The sequence below is a fragment of the Lissotriton vulgaris genome, chromosome 5 (genome assembly GCF_964263255.1).
Source record: "Lissotriton vulgaris chromosome 5, aLisVul1.2, whole genome shotgun sequence".
NCBI classification, from domain to species: domain Eukaryota; kingdom Metazoa; phylum Chordata; class Amphibia; order Caudata; family Salamandridae; genus Lissotriton; species Lissotriton vulgaris.
This window is the reverse complement of record NC_141693.1, coordinates 1733355462-1733372220: the sequence shown is the minus strand read 5'-3', so window position 1 is coordinate 1733372220 and position 16759 is coordinate 1733355462. Positions and strand designations below refer to the sequence as shown.

The window sequence follows — 16759 nt, the reverse complement described above, 5'->3', positions numbered from 1 at the left end:
TAAAAATGCACCTGCTGGAAGCGTGCGTTCCTCGTGCCCTTCCATGTACGCTTAAGGATCTGACCCCACACCGTGTCCGGAATGGGCCTGCCTATGCTCACCTCCCATTTCGCTTTCAGGCCCAGGAGCGGTTCTAGCCCCTCATGCAACATCCTATTATGGAGGCAGGTCACCGCTTTAAAGGTGCCGGCGGCCATCACTACATACTGGCAAGCCATAGTTGTTTCCGGTTCAATGAGCCCCCCTTTCCAATGCTTTTGCATGGCCGCCACTACGGCCGCATGCAAGAGGAAGCTCCCCTCCGGCAGCCCAAACTGTTCTTGTAGCGTTTGGAAGGGCACCAGCGTCCCATCAATATACAAATCCCCCACCACTTGCAGCCCCAGCTCCTCCCACTCTAGTAATGGAGACCAGTCGCCCCCATGCGGCAGCGCAGTTAGCATACCTATCGGTATCTCCGGGGCATACGGTCGGGACGCCTTCGCTCTCCTCAGACTCCTCTGCCAGCATAACCTGAGCGTCCTCTCCTCCATGGTAAGGCCTCGCAACTCCAGTTTCTGCTGCATGATTATGTAGAATTCAGGGGTCCCCCTGCTGGGAGGGGAACACTCTAGTGCACAACAAAAGGACCGTAGTCTTATTCCATAAACAAAATGGTCAAGAGTCTATATGTTTACTTTCATAGGTTTTTATTCACTGATGTGAATATTTTCCTTGTATTCATGTTCATCTTTATATTTCAAAGCAAACTGGTGTTATGGCACACTGGGTAAATCCACATTAGTAATCCTCAACAAAAGTCCCGATGCATTTCGGGCCAGAGCCCTTTCTCAAGGGAATACTCTACAATGAAAACATAGAATGAAACCAGAGTCAGTATATGGGCGTGAAAACAACCGAGTCATGTCAGTCTGGTGCATGCAAAAAGCGGTGAAAAAATAGTACGAAAATAAAAGCTGAGCCACTCACTGAGTTAAAAAAGTGAATCCGCTGGAAAACGGTAGTCTAAAGTGATAAAATGAAGTAGACGGAACCGTGTTCAAAGTAAATAGAAAGTTCTAGGTGTGCACAAACCCAGTAGTGAAAGAAACGTTAAGACGCGCGTGTTCATAGTCAGATACCCAGTTTCCAACGTGAATGACAACCTCGTGCATATTAAAAATAAAGCGGGAGGCAAACTGCCCTGATGTTACTTACTAGGTGAATTTGAAAGAAATGCCTCGCGATGTGCCGACGAGACAGAGGTGCAACCATTCGGTATACGCGTGTGTGTTAAATATCTAGGTAGTAAACAAGGAGAAGGGATGGTGAAGCGCGCCTGGCAACACCCGCAGCGCGGAAAGTAACCTCAAACAGCTACTCTATCTATTGAAAAAGGAATCCAACCAGAAACTTCATGCGAGCACCCTGATACGGTACCATCGGGTACAACGGATCCCCCGTGGCCTGAGGGTCCCACTCAAACCACTTCTCTGCAAGAACAACATCCAATTTGTAGAACGTTGGTATTCTATACTAAACAAATGTTCCCTCGATCTTATTTTATTGATCGTAGAGGAACTTTCCAAATCCTTGGAGGAATTAACACGCGAGATAACAAATGTAAAAAAAGAGCTGACCGATACTATGTCTGCTGAGGAACTGAACAAAATGTTAGAGGACATCAATATCCAACTGGACAAACATACCCGCGAAACACAGGAGAGAAAACTACGCAAATTTAAGAGGGACACTATAGATTATAAGCTCGGCGAGGTGTATACCTGGGCAGAGGTGTATGCCCGCCGACGCTCCAACAAACCTTACAATCCCACATCAGCCACGGAAACATCATCTTCAGAAGATGACACCAGATCTCGATCAACCCGTACGACACCAAGTACGGATACACAAACTCCGAGCACCTCCACTGATCCCTCTGTGCATTTTTTAGAATTAGGTCTGGACCAACAGAAAGATCCCGGGGGGAAAAACCCGCAGAGGAAATCGAAAAAACACCTCCTCAAACCAAGAAAAAACCCAAAGGCAGACGTTGAACATTCAAGACAATCTTGTTATCAACATCTCTTCAACTACCTTAACCAATGAAGAAATTAACACCCTACAAAAGGGTCAATCTTTTGTCCCCACCACGGCCATTAACACATTGGAGCTGGAAGTTAGTGCATTCAAACTGGGTATCTGACTATGTACACGCGCGTCTTAACGTTTCTTTCACTACTGGGTTTGTGCACACCTAGAACTTTCTATTTACTTTGAACACGGTTCCGTCTACTTCATTTTATCACTTTAGACTACCGTTTTCCAGCGGATTCACTTTTTTAACTCAGTGAGTGGCTCAGCTTTTATTTTCGTACTATTTTTTCACCGCTTTTTGCATGCACCAGACTGACATGACTCGGTTGTTTTCACGCCCATATACTGACTCTGGTTTCATTCTATGTTTTCATTGTAGAGTATTCCCTTGAGAAAGGGCTCTGGCCCGAAATGCATCGGGACTTTTGTTGAGGATTACTAATGTGGATTTACCCAGTGTGCCATAACACCAGTTTGCTTTGAAATATAAAGATGAACATGAATACAAGGAAAATATTCACATCAGTGAATAAAAACCTATGAAAGTAAACATATAGACTCTTGACCATTTTGTTTATGGAATAAGACTACGGTCCTTTTGTTGTGCACTAGAGTGTTCCCCTCCCAGCAGGGGGACCCCTGAATTCTATTGTCGACTCCCCACACTGCCTGGCCAGACGGTGTCATACTCTGGTTGCACACTACAACCCTTCAACTTCACGCTACCGTTAGGAATATTTACGCTGTGCGAGCTCCCACTCTTCGTTGCATGATTATGTAGGCCAGGACATGGCGTTGTATCCCCTGCTCTCGGTCGTGTTCCGGCCCTCTAAACACCCTAGCCACATGCTGTGTGAGAACCTGAAGTTGCGCGGCCAAGTAGTACAACTCAAAGTCAGGGACTGCCATCCCCCCCTCAAGCTTGGGACGAAGCAACGTGTTCAGTGCCACTCTACGGCGACCATGCCCCCAAAGGAAGTCGATGGCCATCGTCCGCAAGTCCCTAAAGATCCTCTGAGGAATCCAAATGGGCATCGTGCGAAAATAGTACAAGACCCGCGGGAGCGCCACCATCTTCAGCAGAGCAACCCTACCCAACACCGACAGAGGGAGGGAGGCCCAAAAAGACATGCAACCTCTCAGCGCCCGTGTGCACCGCCCATTATTACCCTCTAATAAGTCCGCGACCTCGTGGTAGATACGGACTCCTAGATAAGTAAAGCAAGATGGCTCCCAGACCACCCCAACATCACGGACGGGGCAGGGCGCGTCCGCCCTAAGCGGAAAGACACAAGTCTTCGTCCAGTTAACCCTGAGGCCCGACAACCGACCAAACTCAGACAGCATTTCCATTGCCCCTTCCAGAGCCCGTTCCATATCCTCCATGTACAGTAGCAGATCGTCCGCATACAATGAATGTAGTGCAACTGCCCGCCTCTAGCGATCCCTGCGTACATGTCTCCCGACCTGGCACGCACCGCCAGTGGTTCCATCGCCAGTGCAAACAGAAGGGGGGAGAGGGAGCACCCCTGTCTCGTCCCCCTACCAACTGGATAAGCCGCAGACACCAGAGTTCCCAGACGCACTTGCGCCGTTGCCGAGGAATACAACACCTTCGTCCATCTGCGAAACCCTTCACCAATGCCGAACTTCACTAGAACTTCATCCAGATAGACCCATTCCAAACTATCAAAAGCCTTCTCAATGTCTACAGATAACACCGCCTGGGCATCGTCCGTGTCCGCTGCACCATCCAATATCCCAATCAGACGGCGAATATTAAGCGCCGTGCTCCTCGTGGGGATAAACCCCGCTTGGTCCCTGTGCACCAGTCTGGTCATATGCTGGGTCAACCTGGAGGCTAAGATACGGCTTAAAATCTTATAGTCCACCGTCAACATGGACAATGGCCTGTAAGACCTCACGTCAGTCGCTTCCCTGCCGGGTTTCAGCAACGGTACTATCAGTGCCTCCCTCATTGATCCGGGCAGACCCCCCAACCTGTGAGCCTCCTCATACACCACCAGTAGTCTGGGTGCCAAGCTATCAACATACTTCTGGTAAAGTTCTATCGGCAGGCCATCCACCCCGGGTGTTTTATTCCTCGCCATATGTTTAATGGCCGCCCTAATCTCGGCCAGCGTGACAGGTCCACCTAAGTCCTTTGCATCATCATCGTCAAGCACCGGAAGCTGCATCGACTCCAAATATTCCTCAATTTCCCAAGCCTCCACTCCTAACTGACTCTCGTACAACTCAGCATAGTAGGCCCGAAAGCACTCCAGCACCGCCGTTTGTGAAAAGACCGTCTCCCCCAGTTCATTTTTGATGCTCAAGATCGGGCAGCCTCTGAGTTCAGGATTAGCGAGCCTAGCCAGTAACATGCCTACCTTATCCCTTTGTAGCATGCGCTCTAATGGCATATTGTCTGTAGTCATAGCTCCGCAGCCGTTCCGTTTCGGTAGCCACCACCTCTTTGGCTTCCAGTAACCGGGCCTGTAAATCCGGTCGGTCCGGCCTACGCCGCTCCAGATCCCTCAATTTCTCCTCCGCACTGGCAAGCGCATTCAACACCGACATTCGAGCATTCGAAAACCTACCCATGCATACTCCTCTCACCACCACTTTCATCGCGTCCCATTCAGTGGACCTACAAGTAGCTGTCCCCTCATTCTCATCAAAATACTGATCTATGCCCCGTTGGACCGCGTCACTAAACACAGAGTCCTCCAGGGTGTCGGACCGGAGCCGCCATGTTGGAATCGCGGAGCGAGCCCGCTGCCATTGGACGTGCACCAGCAGAGGATTATGATCCGAGATGGTCCTGGCCAGGTACTCCGTATGGGAGACTAATGGGGCTAGGGACCCGCTGCACAAGACCGAGTCGATCCTAACATGTAAAGCGTGGAGGGCTGAGAAAAAGGAGTAATCCCTACCACCCCGGTGTTGTTCCCGCCACACATCCAGCAGTCCCCATCTTTCCTGCCAATCCTTCCTGTGTGCAGCTAACTTACGTACAGGGGAATCGACCAGTGGTGGGTGAGATCTATCCAAGGCCACATCTGTGATCGAGTTGAAGTCCCCCCCAGTATCACAGGCCCCGCTAAGAAAGAGGCCAAGGAGCCGGATAAACCATCAAAGAAGCGGGCCTGATCAACATTTGGAGCGTATACACAGCTGAAAACCACATCCCGACCATACAACCTCCCCTCCACCGCCACATATCTGCCCTCAGGATCCACCAATTGATTCAACACCTGGAACGGTATCCCCGCTCGCACCCATATCAGTACCCTCTAGCAAACGCGGAGTAAGTGGTGCCAAAGACCTGACCCCTCCATCTCTTCTGTAATGCGATGCATTCCTGTTTCGTTAAATGAGTCTCCTGCAACATGGCAACCTGAACCCCCCGCCTCACCAAATAAGCATGCACTTTGTGGCGTTTGACCATAGTTCGCAGTCCTCGGACATTCCATGTTAGGCATTTCAAGTTAAGTAACGTCCCCATACCAACGTAGAGTGATCCAGTTCAAGTATAGCCATTCAATGCCCACACCATAGCAGTTGCCCCCCCCTAAACGAACCATAGAAAAAAACTCCCCAAACCCCACTCCCCAGGACAGAGCCTACAAACCCAGTTTCAGCCCCGATCCAAACCTTAAACAAAACACACATCCGACTAACCTGTGGTCGCCACCACAGAAGGCCTTAGGGGCCCTGAGAGGGTGAGTTATCGCCGACCCCGGGCAGGCGGAGCCCGCGCCCCGCGCCTTCCATCCCGCAATGCTGATGCTTCACCCTACCTGGCGACCCATCTAGTGCCAACAGGATACCTCCCCACAAGAGACAGTGTCCCAAGTCCCACATAAGAGTCAGCCATGAAAAATCTCATCAGACGTCTGGGGGGTGACCACCGGCCCCTTCAAGCTCTCCGCCTCCGAAAATTCCTCTCCAGTCCTGCCACCGTCCTCGCCAGAGTCCGTAGTCACTCTCCTGCTGTGATCTCGTGATGGCCGCCGTCGCTGCCAGCGCCCCTCTTTTGTCCGCAGCCATTTGGGCCTCCCGTTTCGCTCGCTGAAGTTTATTGCGGGAGCGAATCCGTTGAGATTTCCGGACCTGAGGCGGTTTAGGCCTCTCTCGCTGACTTTTGCCAGTCCTGTCCGTGCCAGCTCGATACGATTCCAACCACGACCACGCTTCATCCGGATTTTGAAAAAAATGAGTATTCCCATCCAGGATTATCCGCAGCTTGGCCGGGAAGATCAAGGAATACTGGATGCCCTCCTCCCTCAGCTCCTTTTTCACCGCCAGGAAGGATGCCCTGTTCTTCTGGACCACCTGAGTATAGTCCGGGAAGATCGTGACTCGGCTGTTTTCCACCTCATACGGACCCGAGGCCCGAGCTTTCTGGATTAGGAGGTCCCGGTCTTTATAATGGAGGAGCTTCACCACCATCGGTCTAGGGGGGCGGCCAAGCGCTGGTGGGCGAGCCGGCACCCTGTGTGCTCGCTCTAACGTGAAGAAGGAAGTGAGACCCTCCGGTGCCACCACTGTCCGGAACCAGTTCTCCATGTAGGCCACCGCATCCTCCCCTTCAATTCTCTCCGGCAAGCCTACGACCCGCACGTTGTTCCGTCTGTTGCGGCTTTCGGCATCCTCCGCTCGTCGCTCCAACGTGTCCAGCCGGGTCAGGATGTCCGTTATCTTATGTTCCGCGGTCACCACCGCCGGTTTCAGGTCTAATAGCAGCTGCTCATGGTCCTTAACCTTATCCGCCAACTTGGCATGATCCGCTCTCAGGAGCCCCAGCCCCGTAGCGACCTGCGCAATGTCCTGCTGCAATGCCTCCTTGGTCGAGGTGATGGCATCCAGAATAGCATCCAGGCGCCGGTTCAGTCTCTGCTCCTGGTCCATCATCGGCGGGGAGGCCTCGCCGACGCGGGATAGCGCGGCCGAATCGTCCCGGCCCTGCTCCGTGACGGCCGCTCCTCCCGCAGCCGCCATTTTAGGTGTCTCTGTCGCCATTACACGGGCAGGCCCGGACCTCACCAGGGCCCGATATCCTCAGCCCAGGGGACGTGCGCATCAGCAACGATCGTGGTAGAGTGCCTCCGCTGTGCCTGCAACTCTAAGAATCGAAAGTTCTAGCGCCGTCCGCCCCACTGTCGCCAGAACCAGGGGGAGGGGGGGGAAGTAGAGACGAGTGCGTGCCCCCAGTGCACCAATCCAATGTTGGTCACCAATCTCCCCGCTCCTCAGGTCCGTGCCAGCAGTTCCCACAACTCCGATCTTGCATAGGCGGGCCACCCCGCAAGCCGATGCCAACTCTACCCAGTTTCGGTTCAGAGACCATCGACCCTCGCCGCCGCCATTTTCTTCGCACTCCGGGCAACACCTCGGGCGTCGTCTTACTAGGTCTCCGTGGGACTAGCGGTCCCCAAAGAGTTCTCAGCCGCTCTCCAGTGGTTCCCCAATACCTCGCAGGCCAGTTGCACCGATCAGGGGTCGCCCCAGGTGTAGTTTTCAGGAGAAATAGCGGGACCCTGCGCGGAGCTGCAAGCTCACGCCGCCATCCCGATCGGCGTCCAAGCCACGCCCCTCCTGCCAACATCACATAATGCACAATGTATGGCGATCCGGAATTGTAAGATGTCCAATCATGCAGTTCTGCCTTCAAGATCATTGCATCACATTGCACTTCTTATTCTGATTCGTGTATGTCTTATCGAGCCATGATTCGCCTTGTACTACTTTTGTAGCTGTATCAGCTGTTCATAAATATCGAACCTCTACACAAAAGGACCACCTAGCTTATCAAGGCAGCTCAGTTACCTATCTGCTGTAGCACCATGTTCACTGTTTTTCTCTTGCTTTATCTTTGCTTTTAACACCAGCGTTTTCAAATTCGTCATTGACTTGGCGCAATGCACCACTTCTGCAAAGCAGTTCGGTGCATTTCCGCCCCTTTCTGTAAGATAGAACTCTTTTGAGTTATTTTCCGCTCAGGTCCAGTCCCATGACTTCATGTTCTAGAACCACATGGCCTCCAGTTTGCTCAACTATTTTACTACACTTCTATTCTTTGGGCATTCAGATATCTGCCGGGCGAAGGTAGTGCCATTGCAAGGGGAGAGTTCAAAGGTTGAAGGTCAAGATCACCATTTGCTGCAGAGATTAAGACTGCTCCCATCTCAGGTCAGCATGCCTGAAGGAGTTGAGGGGTCAAGGGAGGGGAGTAGGCTTGTAAATACAGCCAAGTTCAAGGAGAAGGAAGGAGCCACTAGGAGGTAAATGCTTCAGGCAGTCTTTTGCAGACTAACAGGCCATTGCAGTAATCTGATGCGTTCTAGTTCAAGGTCTTACCCTATTTATTTGTTTTTCCTACTCGTTCAGAAGTAGGTTGCAGGCATTTTTAAAGACACTCATTTTCTAATATGCATGTTATCCCACAGGCATAGTTTTATTGTCGTGTGCATTTGTTTGTGTGTGTTATTGGCTACATCTCCGCACAACGTTTGTACTTTTCAGAGCAGGCTATAACTACAGTCTGACCTATGTGTAAGGTCAGTAATCAAGGCGTGGGTGAATACAGAGGGGAGATCTGTGCCATTCCCATCAGCCACTACCCTCTGCCAGTAGTGAAATCCTTCCTGTGTGGCATGGTATGTGCTAAAAAATTCTTGTGATTGTTGTATTAACATACAGTGAGTGGTATGTAATTTTGAAAGTGATACTCTAAATGACCAGGTCATAGAGGAGCAATACGTGGACCCTGTTGAAGGGAATCCGGTATATACGGAAGAGTGAGTTTTCGTTATTTCATGTACCAGATCATGGATTTAGGGCCAGATGTAGGTAAGTAACATTTACCGAATCTTAATTACCGAAAATTACCGAATGTTACCGATTCGGTAATTAAGATTCGGTAAATGTGAGGGGTTGGTATGTAGGGAATCCAGATGTTCCCTTTTACCGAATCGGTAAAATTCGGTATTTACAGATCGGTAAATTTACCGATTCTGTAAAATACAGGGCCCTACATCTCAATTTGCATTTACCGGTCGGTAACGGCCGAAATCGGCCGTTACCGGCCGGTAAATGGCCACCTACATCTGGCCCTTAGTTCTTACGTCTTCAGAAGGAGTGTTTCAGTGGGTGGTGGTGGCTCACATGAAAATGTGGTTCAATGCTCAAGAGGCCTCGAGTTTTAGTTATTCTAGATGTGCAGAATTTTGTTCTTGAGATGTTGTTGATCATCCACATTGTTGACTAGATGTGAGGTAAGCATGATAGCGTGAATGGATGGTTTTTATAAGTTAAACACCGGATCGTGGATTTAATCCTTTCTTTGATGAGGAGTCTGTGCTGCTCCTTGCGAAAGGGTGAGATGTGGTCTCATATTCTTGTGGATGGCATAAGGCTGGCGCTTCACTGTAGGACTACGTTGATGGAAGCAAGTGCAGCTTGAGGGACCACCAGCAAGGTTGTATTTGCCAAAGCTTAGATACGAGATGGCTTGCAGATTTTTAGTGTGCAGAAGAAAGAGTTTGGTCTTTTTGAGGGAGTGTAGTTGATAATTGGCTATTTTGTTCATGTGAGGAATAAGAGTCTGAGTGGAATCAAGCATGAACCCCAATATTTTTGCTGAAGTTGAGAGCGAGGGAGTGAATCCATCCACTTTCAGTTCATCCATCAAAGCTATTTTGTTTCCGTGCCTATGAAATATGAGAAGAAAATCAGTTTTCCAATAGTTTAGCAGTAAGGAGTGGCCTGCAGTGTAGCAAGGCTGGGTTCTAGTCTTTTAATGACATGGCTGGATGATGATTTGCTGTAGAGCTGATTGTTTATTGGTGTGTATTTATGGCATTTAGTTATAGTTGTGGCACAGTGAATAGGACTGCAGTGTGAGAAAGGTGCAGGGAATTGGCGATGGAACTGCAAAAGTGCGGTGTGTAGTCAGAGAGATTTTTAGTATGTAGCGGGGGGTTGTGGTTTAGGAGACCATGGTGCAGTGTATGTAGGTGGCAGTGGTGCAGTATATTGGACAGTTAATTGAACAAAGGGGTGTTGGGTATCTGGCCAGAGAGGTGATGGGTGTGGGACAGAGATGATCGGCAGGGGATGGGTGCAGTGTATTAAACAGATTGGAGCAGTGTATCGGACTGAAGTGCAGGTATGAGAAAGAAGTGTGCAGAAGAGTGAAGTTTTTGGACAAGAAGGGTGTATTGTAGGAATTATATGGTGGGTCAGTGAAAGGCATGAGAAATAATGGAAACATTACAAAGCTGATGTGTCCTTCTGCTCCACTCCAGGATCTAGCAATGCCTGTGAAAAGACCTCCTTTGCCTTCCTGCGCCAGGAGCTGCCAGTGCGCCTCGCCAACATCATGAAAGAGATTAACTTGCTACCAGATCGACTGTTGGGAACCCCTTCCGTTCAACTCGTGCAGAGCTGGTAAGAGCTAAATCTACTAAATCTGTACCTTTTAATCTATTCTGCACCTTCCAGGCTGCTGTCCACCTCACTGATCCTTCCGGTTCAACCCAGTGGGATGGATCATTTACCCAGTATCATGAAGGCAATAACACAGCTTTTGGTGGGCACCTCATTCACTCTCCACACTTTCCGTAGAACCTGGTTATGCAACCAGCTCTAAATGGAAGTAAGCTGGTACCAGGTAGGCATCTGGGCACACTTCTGTCCTAATTGATGGGTGATCAGTCCACAGCAGAACCACCAACCGCCAGGGAATACATTACATGTTCGCCTTTACCAACATCATTGATGCCACTTATTTGATGAAAACACACCCACTCTCATTCCCCTCCTTCTACCGCCTTCCTCTTTTTCCCCTTCTGTCTCTCAAAATTAAGTGCTTTTTATTCCACAAATTGCTAAATTCTAAAAATGGTCGGAAGATCATGTTGAAGCTTGACTAATTTTGTTATAAAATAAAAGAATCCGCTGCAATGAAAACTATGCTTATTGAAGAGTCAATAAAGTTAGGAGCAGCGTTTTCTAACACCTGAAACCTTTACGTATTTTTGTAAATATATGCTTAATTCACATTCTATGCGTATAGCTTTTCGTCGCTGTAACCAGCAAGAATCAAAGGTGCTCATGTTCTTGACCTTGTAATGTAGGGTTGAAAAGCGGAGTCTCACTGCAGAGTTTGGAACCAACTGCAGAATTAGCATGTTGTACAAATGCAAAATTAATCTGCCCATTGAAATTTTTATATAACATTACTTTAATGTGCTGCAGGGCGGCCACAAAGATCCAGCGATATCACTCAATAAAAACAATGAAGCGAGCAGAAGAGGAAAAGATACAATGTGCTATTTTTACTTTTTCAAAAAGGGTTCATTTCCTTTCCGCTGGCCTCGATGGGATCTGTTCCCATAGAAACCTTGGTCCGGAGAGACGGAACTTGGCGCAACGTGCCGCATTTACACGCGTTGGTCTACACAGTATCTTATTATTATTATTTTACGGTATTCACCTTTCCCCTACTTTCTGGCTTGCGCATGCCCAGCAGCTAGTGACCTTTCCCCCATTTTCTGGTCACGTGGAAGTTCGTCTAGCTTTCTGGTGGTGCACGTGCAGGGGTGTACGTGCAGCAGCGCCACGCGGCCGTCACAGAGGGTAATGGAACGAGCCGGCAGCAAGTGAACTGGAAACACGATAATGTACCGACCCCCTCACATTTGTGTTTCTCATAGCTGCGTAAGGATACCGCCAACGAGCAAATAAATGAGCAATAGAACATGGACGCCATGTAGTATATTTCTATACTTTATTCTCTTTAGTTTCTCTTCTTGGTAGAGTAGTTCATTACGTACCTTTTTTTACCGTGGTGTTTTTTTTAAATTAAGATAATACCTTCCTTTATTTTTTGGATATTATAGGAACTTTGAATCATATATTTGCAAACCGGGGATTTGCATTTTCTGCATCGACTGGTTGTGAGTTGGAACCCAGCCTGGGATGCAGTATGTGATGCCACCTTTGAATTAATAGGTTGCAGCGCAAATCCACCCATGGCAACATTTTGTAACAGGAACGCGGGAGCTGGATCTGAAAAAATCGAGGCAATTTATTTACCCCTTTGGTTGACATTGAAACGGGCAAATTTATGGGCGGACTACTAAAAGAAACCACTTTTTGGCTTTAAAAAGTGTGAGTCTCCTGCCTGAGTCTGGTCTTTTTGCCACGTATACAAATTGCCCATGTATATGGGGTCGCAAATAGACCTGCCTAATGAATATTAATTGAGCAGGATGCAATTTGCGACCCACTATGATTGGCTCAAAAAATGAATGGATAAAAAGGACTACTACGTACCTTCGTTTACATTTTTTAACTGGAAATATTTTTCTTAAAAGCTGGCTGTGTGCAGTAAACACAGATGCTGCTTTAAAAAACAAGAAACGTTTACCAAGTCATGAGGGGGAGTCGGCAGTTCTCCTCTTTAGTAATGCCTGCTCCCCACGAGGCCAGCAATAAGACTCCTAAAGGGAAAGCTGCTGTGGAACGCTATGCCATGGAGATTCAATTACCACCCCAGCTCTGAGGTCAGTTACTAATCATTGATTTTTCGACTGTACTTGTGCTCATAAATCAATGATACATATCCCTTTTTCGAAATGAGTCGTACAGGAATGCCTCTTTCACACCTACTTCCTTTTTACAATTCGAAAAAGGTTGCATAAGTCAGGAAAAAAATCGAACTCCTAATGGGTCTTTTGTACACAGGAAACATCTCTATTGCACTCACAAACCGTGTGATTCTCTGATTCGAACTCTTTGCTAACACAAACTACCTTTTATACATCTGGTACCTCATGATGAGGATGTTGTGCAGCTTGTCCTGGAAAATGTTAATTCCCAGGCATATAGTCCGAGGCACACTATAAATGACCTCACCATTCAAAGGAACACTCCTCATTGAACTTATAATAGGATGTTCAAGTTCTAGAAGAATTTGCAGAATTTTGTTTGTTGATGTGATTTTTTAGTTGTGATATGGAAGCACAGGAAGGCATCGTGGGTCTAACACTGGGACGCTTACAGTGGCAGTGTACTCTGGACTGCTGTCCTAGTGGTGTGGATATGGGTGCGTTTGTGTGAATGCTTTTAGTTGTGCGTAAGGGAGATAGACTAGCTCTGTTTGCAATCGAGGATAATGTAAAGGCATAGGAAGCAAATCCTTCCCTGTCGTGAGAGCCAATGTGGAGCTTTCAATGCTGTGGGGAAATGGTCTTTTCTCTAGTACCCTTCTGCCAGACAAACTTTTGCAATCTGTGCTCTCTTAAGGGCTCCTTGGTTACACTCATTAAAAGGGCATCCTAGACTATTGTCTATAACAGCTGTATTGAAGGAGGACTGTAAGGATGGAGGAGTAAATTTGATTACCTTGAAAAGGTACAGGATGTGGTATCAGACGTTACTGGTACCAGTATTAATATGAGCATCTTTAGATGGAGTGTTGTCAAGGTGGACCGTCTTCTTGAGAGAGATGGTGCAACTAAAGAACAGGGATAAAGATTAGGCTGGGCTACTTTCACAATAGGCGGACATAAGGACTTCTGTTTTCCCTCTATTAAGTTTTAGCCAATTTTCCTTGTTTATATATTGAAGTCATGCAGGCACATAGTGGTTTGCCAAAGTTTGTCTCTGGGTTATCAGTTGTTAATAATACAGTGGTACTTGGGCGTCTTCAACGGAGAACTGAATAAATAGCTGATGACTTAAAGGTCTGTAACAGCCCAGCAATCATGTTACTTCAGTCCTCGACCGAAAACCAATCCAGTGGCCATCAAATTTAGAGTGACATAGGTCCACCCGTCATGAAGTATTATTCTCTGCCCCATTTCATCTATGCTTCACAGACCTCCCAGTCACACAAAGGGCAGGCGGTGATGAGGATGATAGTTCTTTACCTGGCTGATGCTGTCCTTGGCTCTGAATCCTTTTGTTGAAAATAGGTATCAAAAGATGTTTACCTACGTTTTGAGGCTTCTACAATTGTCATGATGAAGCCTGAGACCATTCTCTCAAATCCCTTGTAGGGTTATCTTTAGTCACATTTCTGTTATTCATCATGTTATTAGTATACAATTTCTACATCATGCTATTAGTATACCATTTCTCACCGTAAGGAATCACAGAATTCCGGTCAGCTCCTTCTGTATAAGGTTTTTATACTCCCTCGCAGCTGAAGATAGGCTAATGCTAAGACTTTGTTGTCCGCAGTGTTAGATGTGGGAGTAAAATATTCCAGTGCTCCTGGAGAGTCTTTGTATTGAATTAAATGTTGATACTATGCCTTGAGATCCTGCTTTGAAACCCACTGTGCCCTGTAAATTAACTGCTATCAAGATTATGGGGCCGATTAGGATGGCGGACGGACTTGCGTCCGTCCGCCACCCCTGAGTAGGAGGGACCGTCCGCATGGGCAGCAGCGGTCCCTCCATGGCAATTAGGATGTGACCGCCACCCTGGCGGTCACATCCTGTATGTTTTACATTGCGGCTGGTGCTGCTTGAAGCAGCACCCGCCGCAATTTAAAAAATGAAAGCAGTGCATTTGCATGCACAAAGCGGCAGGCACCGCGCGGTGCCTGCCGCTTCGTGCACGCAAAGGCAGGGGGGTACCATAGGTACCCCCCATGTGCACCCCCCACGCAACCTTCACCCAGGGGGCCCGCAACGGGCCCCCAAAGTGAATGTCCGTATGCTTTTCCACGGCAGAAAAGCCGCAGCGGAAAAGCATTACTTTCCCTACATCCTAATATGGCTGGCGGTGTCTGATAGACACCGCCAGCCATGTTAGTGCTTTTCCGCCGTGGTCGCCTTCCGACCGCGGCGGAAAAGCGAAGGACAGATTGTGAGACCCACCAGCCATCCTAATTTGGCGGTGGGTCTTTCAAGCCTCCTCGGCGGATTTCCCGCATCCTCCGGGCCGGTGGTGGCTTCCGCCGGCCCGGAGTATGCGGGAAATCCGCCATCATAATGACCCCCTATGTGCCTTTCTCTTTTGATTGCTTTGTTGAGTTGCCTCATGCCTCTCACAGCAGTTTGTCCTAATGCGTGACCATAGAGGAGCATGTCCTTGGAAACTTTTTAATAAAACGCATGTTGTAGTTTTTATAGCTCTGGCTTAGCTTGACGGCAGGCTGGCACAATATGATGTGATGTCAAGCACCCCTGGTTATACAATGGTGTCCATATGTAATCTTACTTGTTTCTGATTAAGGTATATCAGCCGTTCGGATTGTATAGTATATTCTTCCAGTTCTGTGTCTGCCCCACATTGCCTGATATACCACATTTAAGCTCAGCTGAGTGCCAGACCGTGCTCATGTGACATAGATTTGCATGGGGATCTTCCATTTATGCAATGTGAATGACTGAATAAAAGCCAAGCTAGCCAGAGTATATGCATAGGAAGAAGTGCACCGCAAAGCAGCATATATTAGCATGTTTTCACTAGGGATAGTCTTGGGCTTGCCTGTTTGTATCAGTCTTTTTTTTTGTTAATTTGCAATTTTTTGCTGTAGCATGGCTAAGGCCCAAAATATGACAATGGACCACTGCAGTGATGAGGAATTATAGGGTTGGAGACTAGGGCCGGTCTATTATACAGAGATAATTGGCATAAGTGCAAACAAATGCATAGCAAGTATTAAATATCAGTTAGCAACTTGTTAAAGGGACGCTTAGCATGTTGCAAAAATGGCCTAAGTTCCAAAGTGTGAGTATAGGTAATAACTTGGTTTTATGAAATGAAATGAAAAATAAACCTATATAGCGCTCTAATCCCGCAGGTATCAAGACACTGTGTTCCAGAATTTCTAAACCCACTCAGGAGAACCTGATCTAAGATGAAAAAAGCCTGGTCTTTAAGTGCAGGGGTGTCGAATCTAATAAAATATCTACTTGTCCATAGAGCAGGTTGCTTCATAAGGCTACTTGTCCTGTAACAAAATCTACTTGTCCCTTTGGTGCTGTATAGTCCGGCGACATATTATGGCAGCCATCTCATTATGTAAGAGCTCTGATAATAGCCTCTCTGATTATGCCAAAGCTCATACCATAGTAGGATTCAATTTCCTTATTTGTCCACATTCTATATATCTTTATACTGGGGCTGAAGAGTGCGTTAAGCAGCAGTTCCCCATGGTCGTATTGCCCTTTTGAGTCTGTGCTAACCTACTAACTTGCATGTTTTATGGGTTTTCATCAGCTTGTCTTTAATATTTTCCCATATAGAGACATTTTAGAAATATACTCCTGACAAGAGCAGAAGTAAAACTTCTTTCAGGGTTGGGGAAAAAAGTGGTTGGTGGGAAAGTGAACTTGTCTTGCGCAACCGATTTTCACTTGAGTAAGTCTACACATGATTATTTCCCACTGCTAAAATGCAGTTCACAAATTTTTCTAACAGTACGATTACTGCCTCACTTCTGTATAATCTTGTGAATTCATGTGAGCGGTAATCTGCACTACCATAAGGACGTATACCATGGGTTCACTTTTGTGACTTTCTTTAAGAATTGGACCCCTATTTAGGTCTGGTGTTTTGTTTTTATTAAAATTGTATGTCTGTGTCTACCAGCTGACTTCACTGTGAGTGACATCATTCTGCTCTTTCACAAAGAGCATACTGGCACACAAAGCAG

At 47.6% G+C, this 16759-nt stretch overlaps 1 protein-coding gene across 1 annotated transcript in view; it reads left to right on the top strand.

The window, feature by feature from the left end:
• PDK2 (pyruvate dehydrogenase kinase 2) overlaps positions 1-16759 on the top strand; it is an 85279-nt gene that overhangs the window by 13593 nt on the left and 54927 nt on the right. The window contains exon 2 of the mRNA XM_086923966.1: positions 10389-10530. Coding sequence (XP_086780092.1) covers positions 10389-10530 — 142 coding nt within the window. The remainder of the gene's footprint in view (positions 1-10388; positions 10531-16759) is intronic.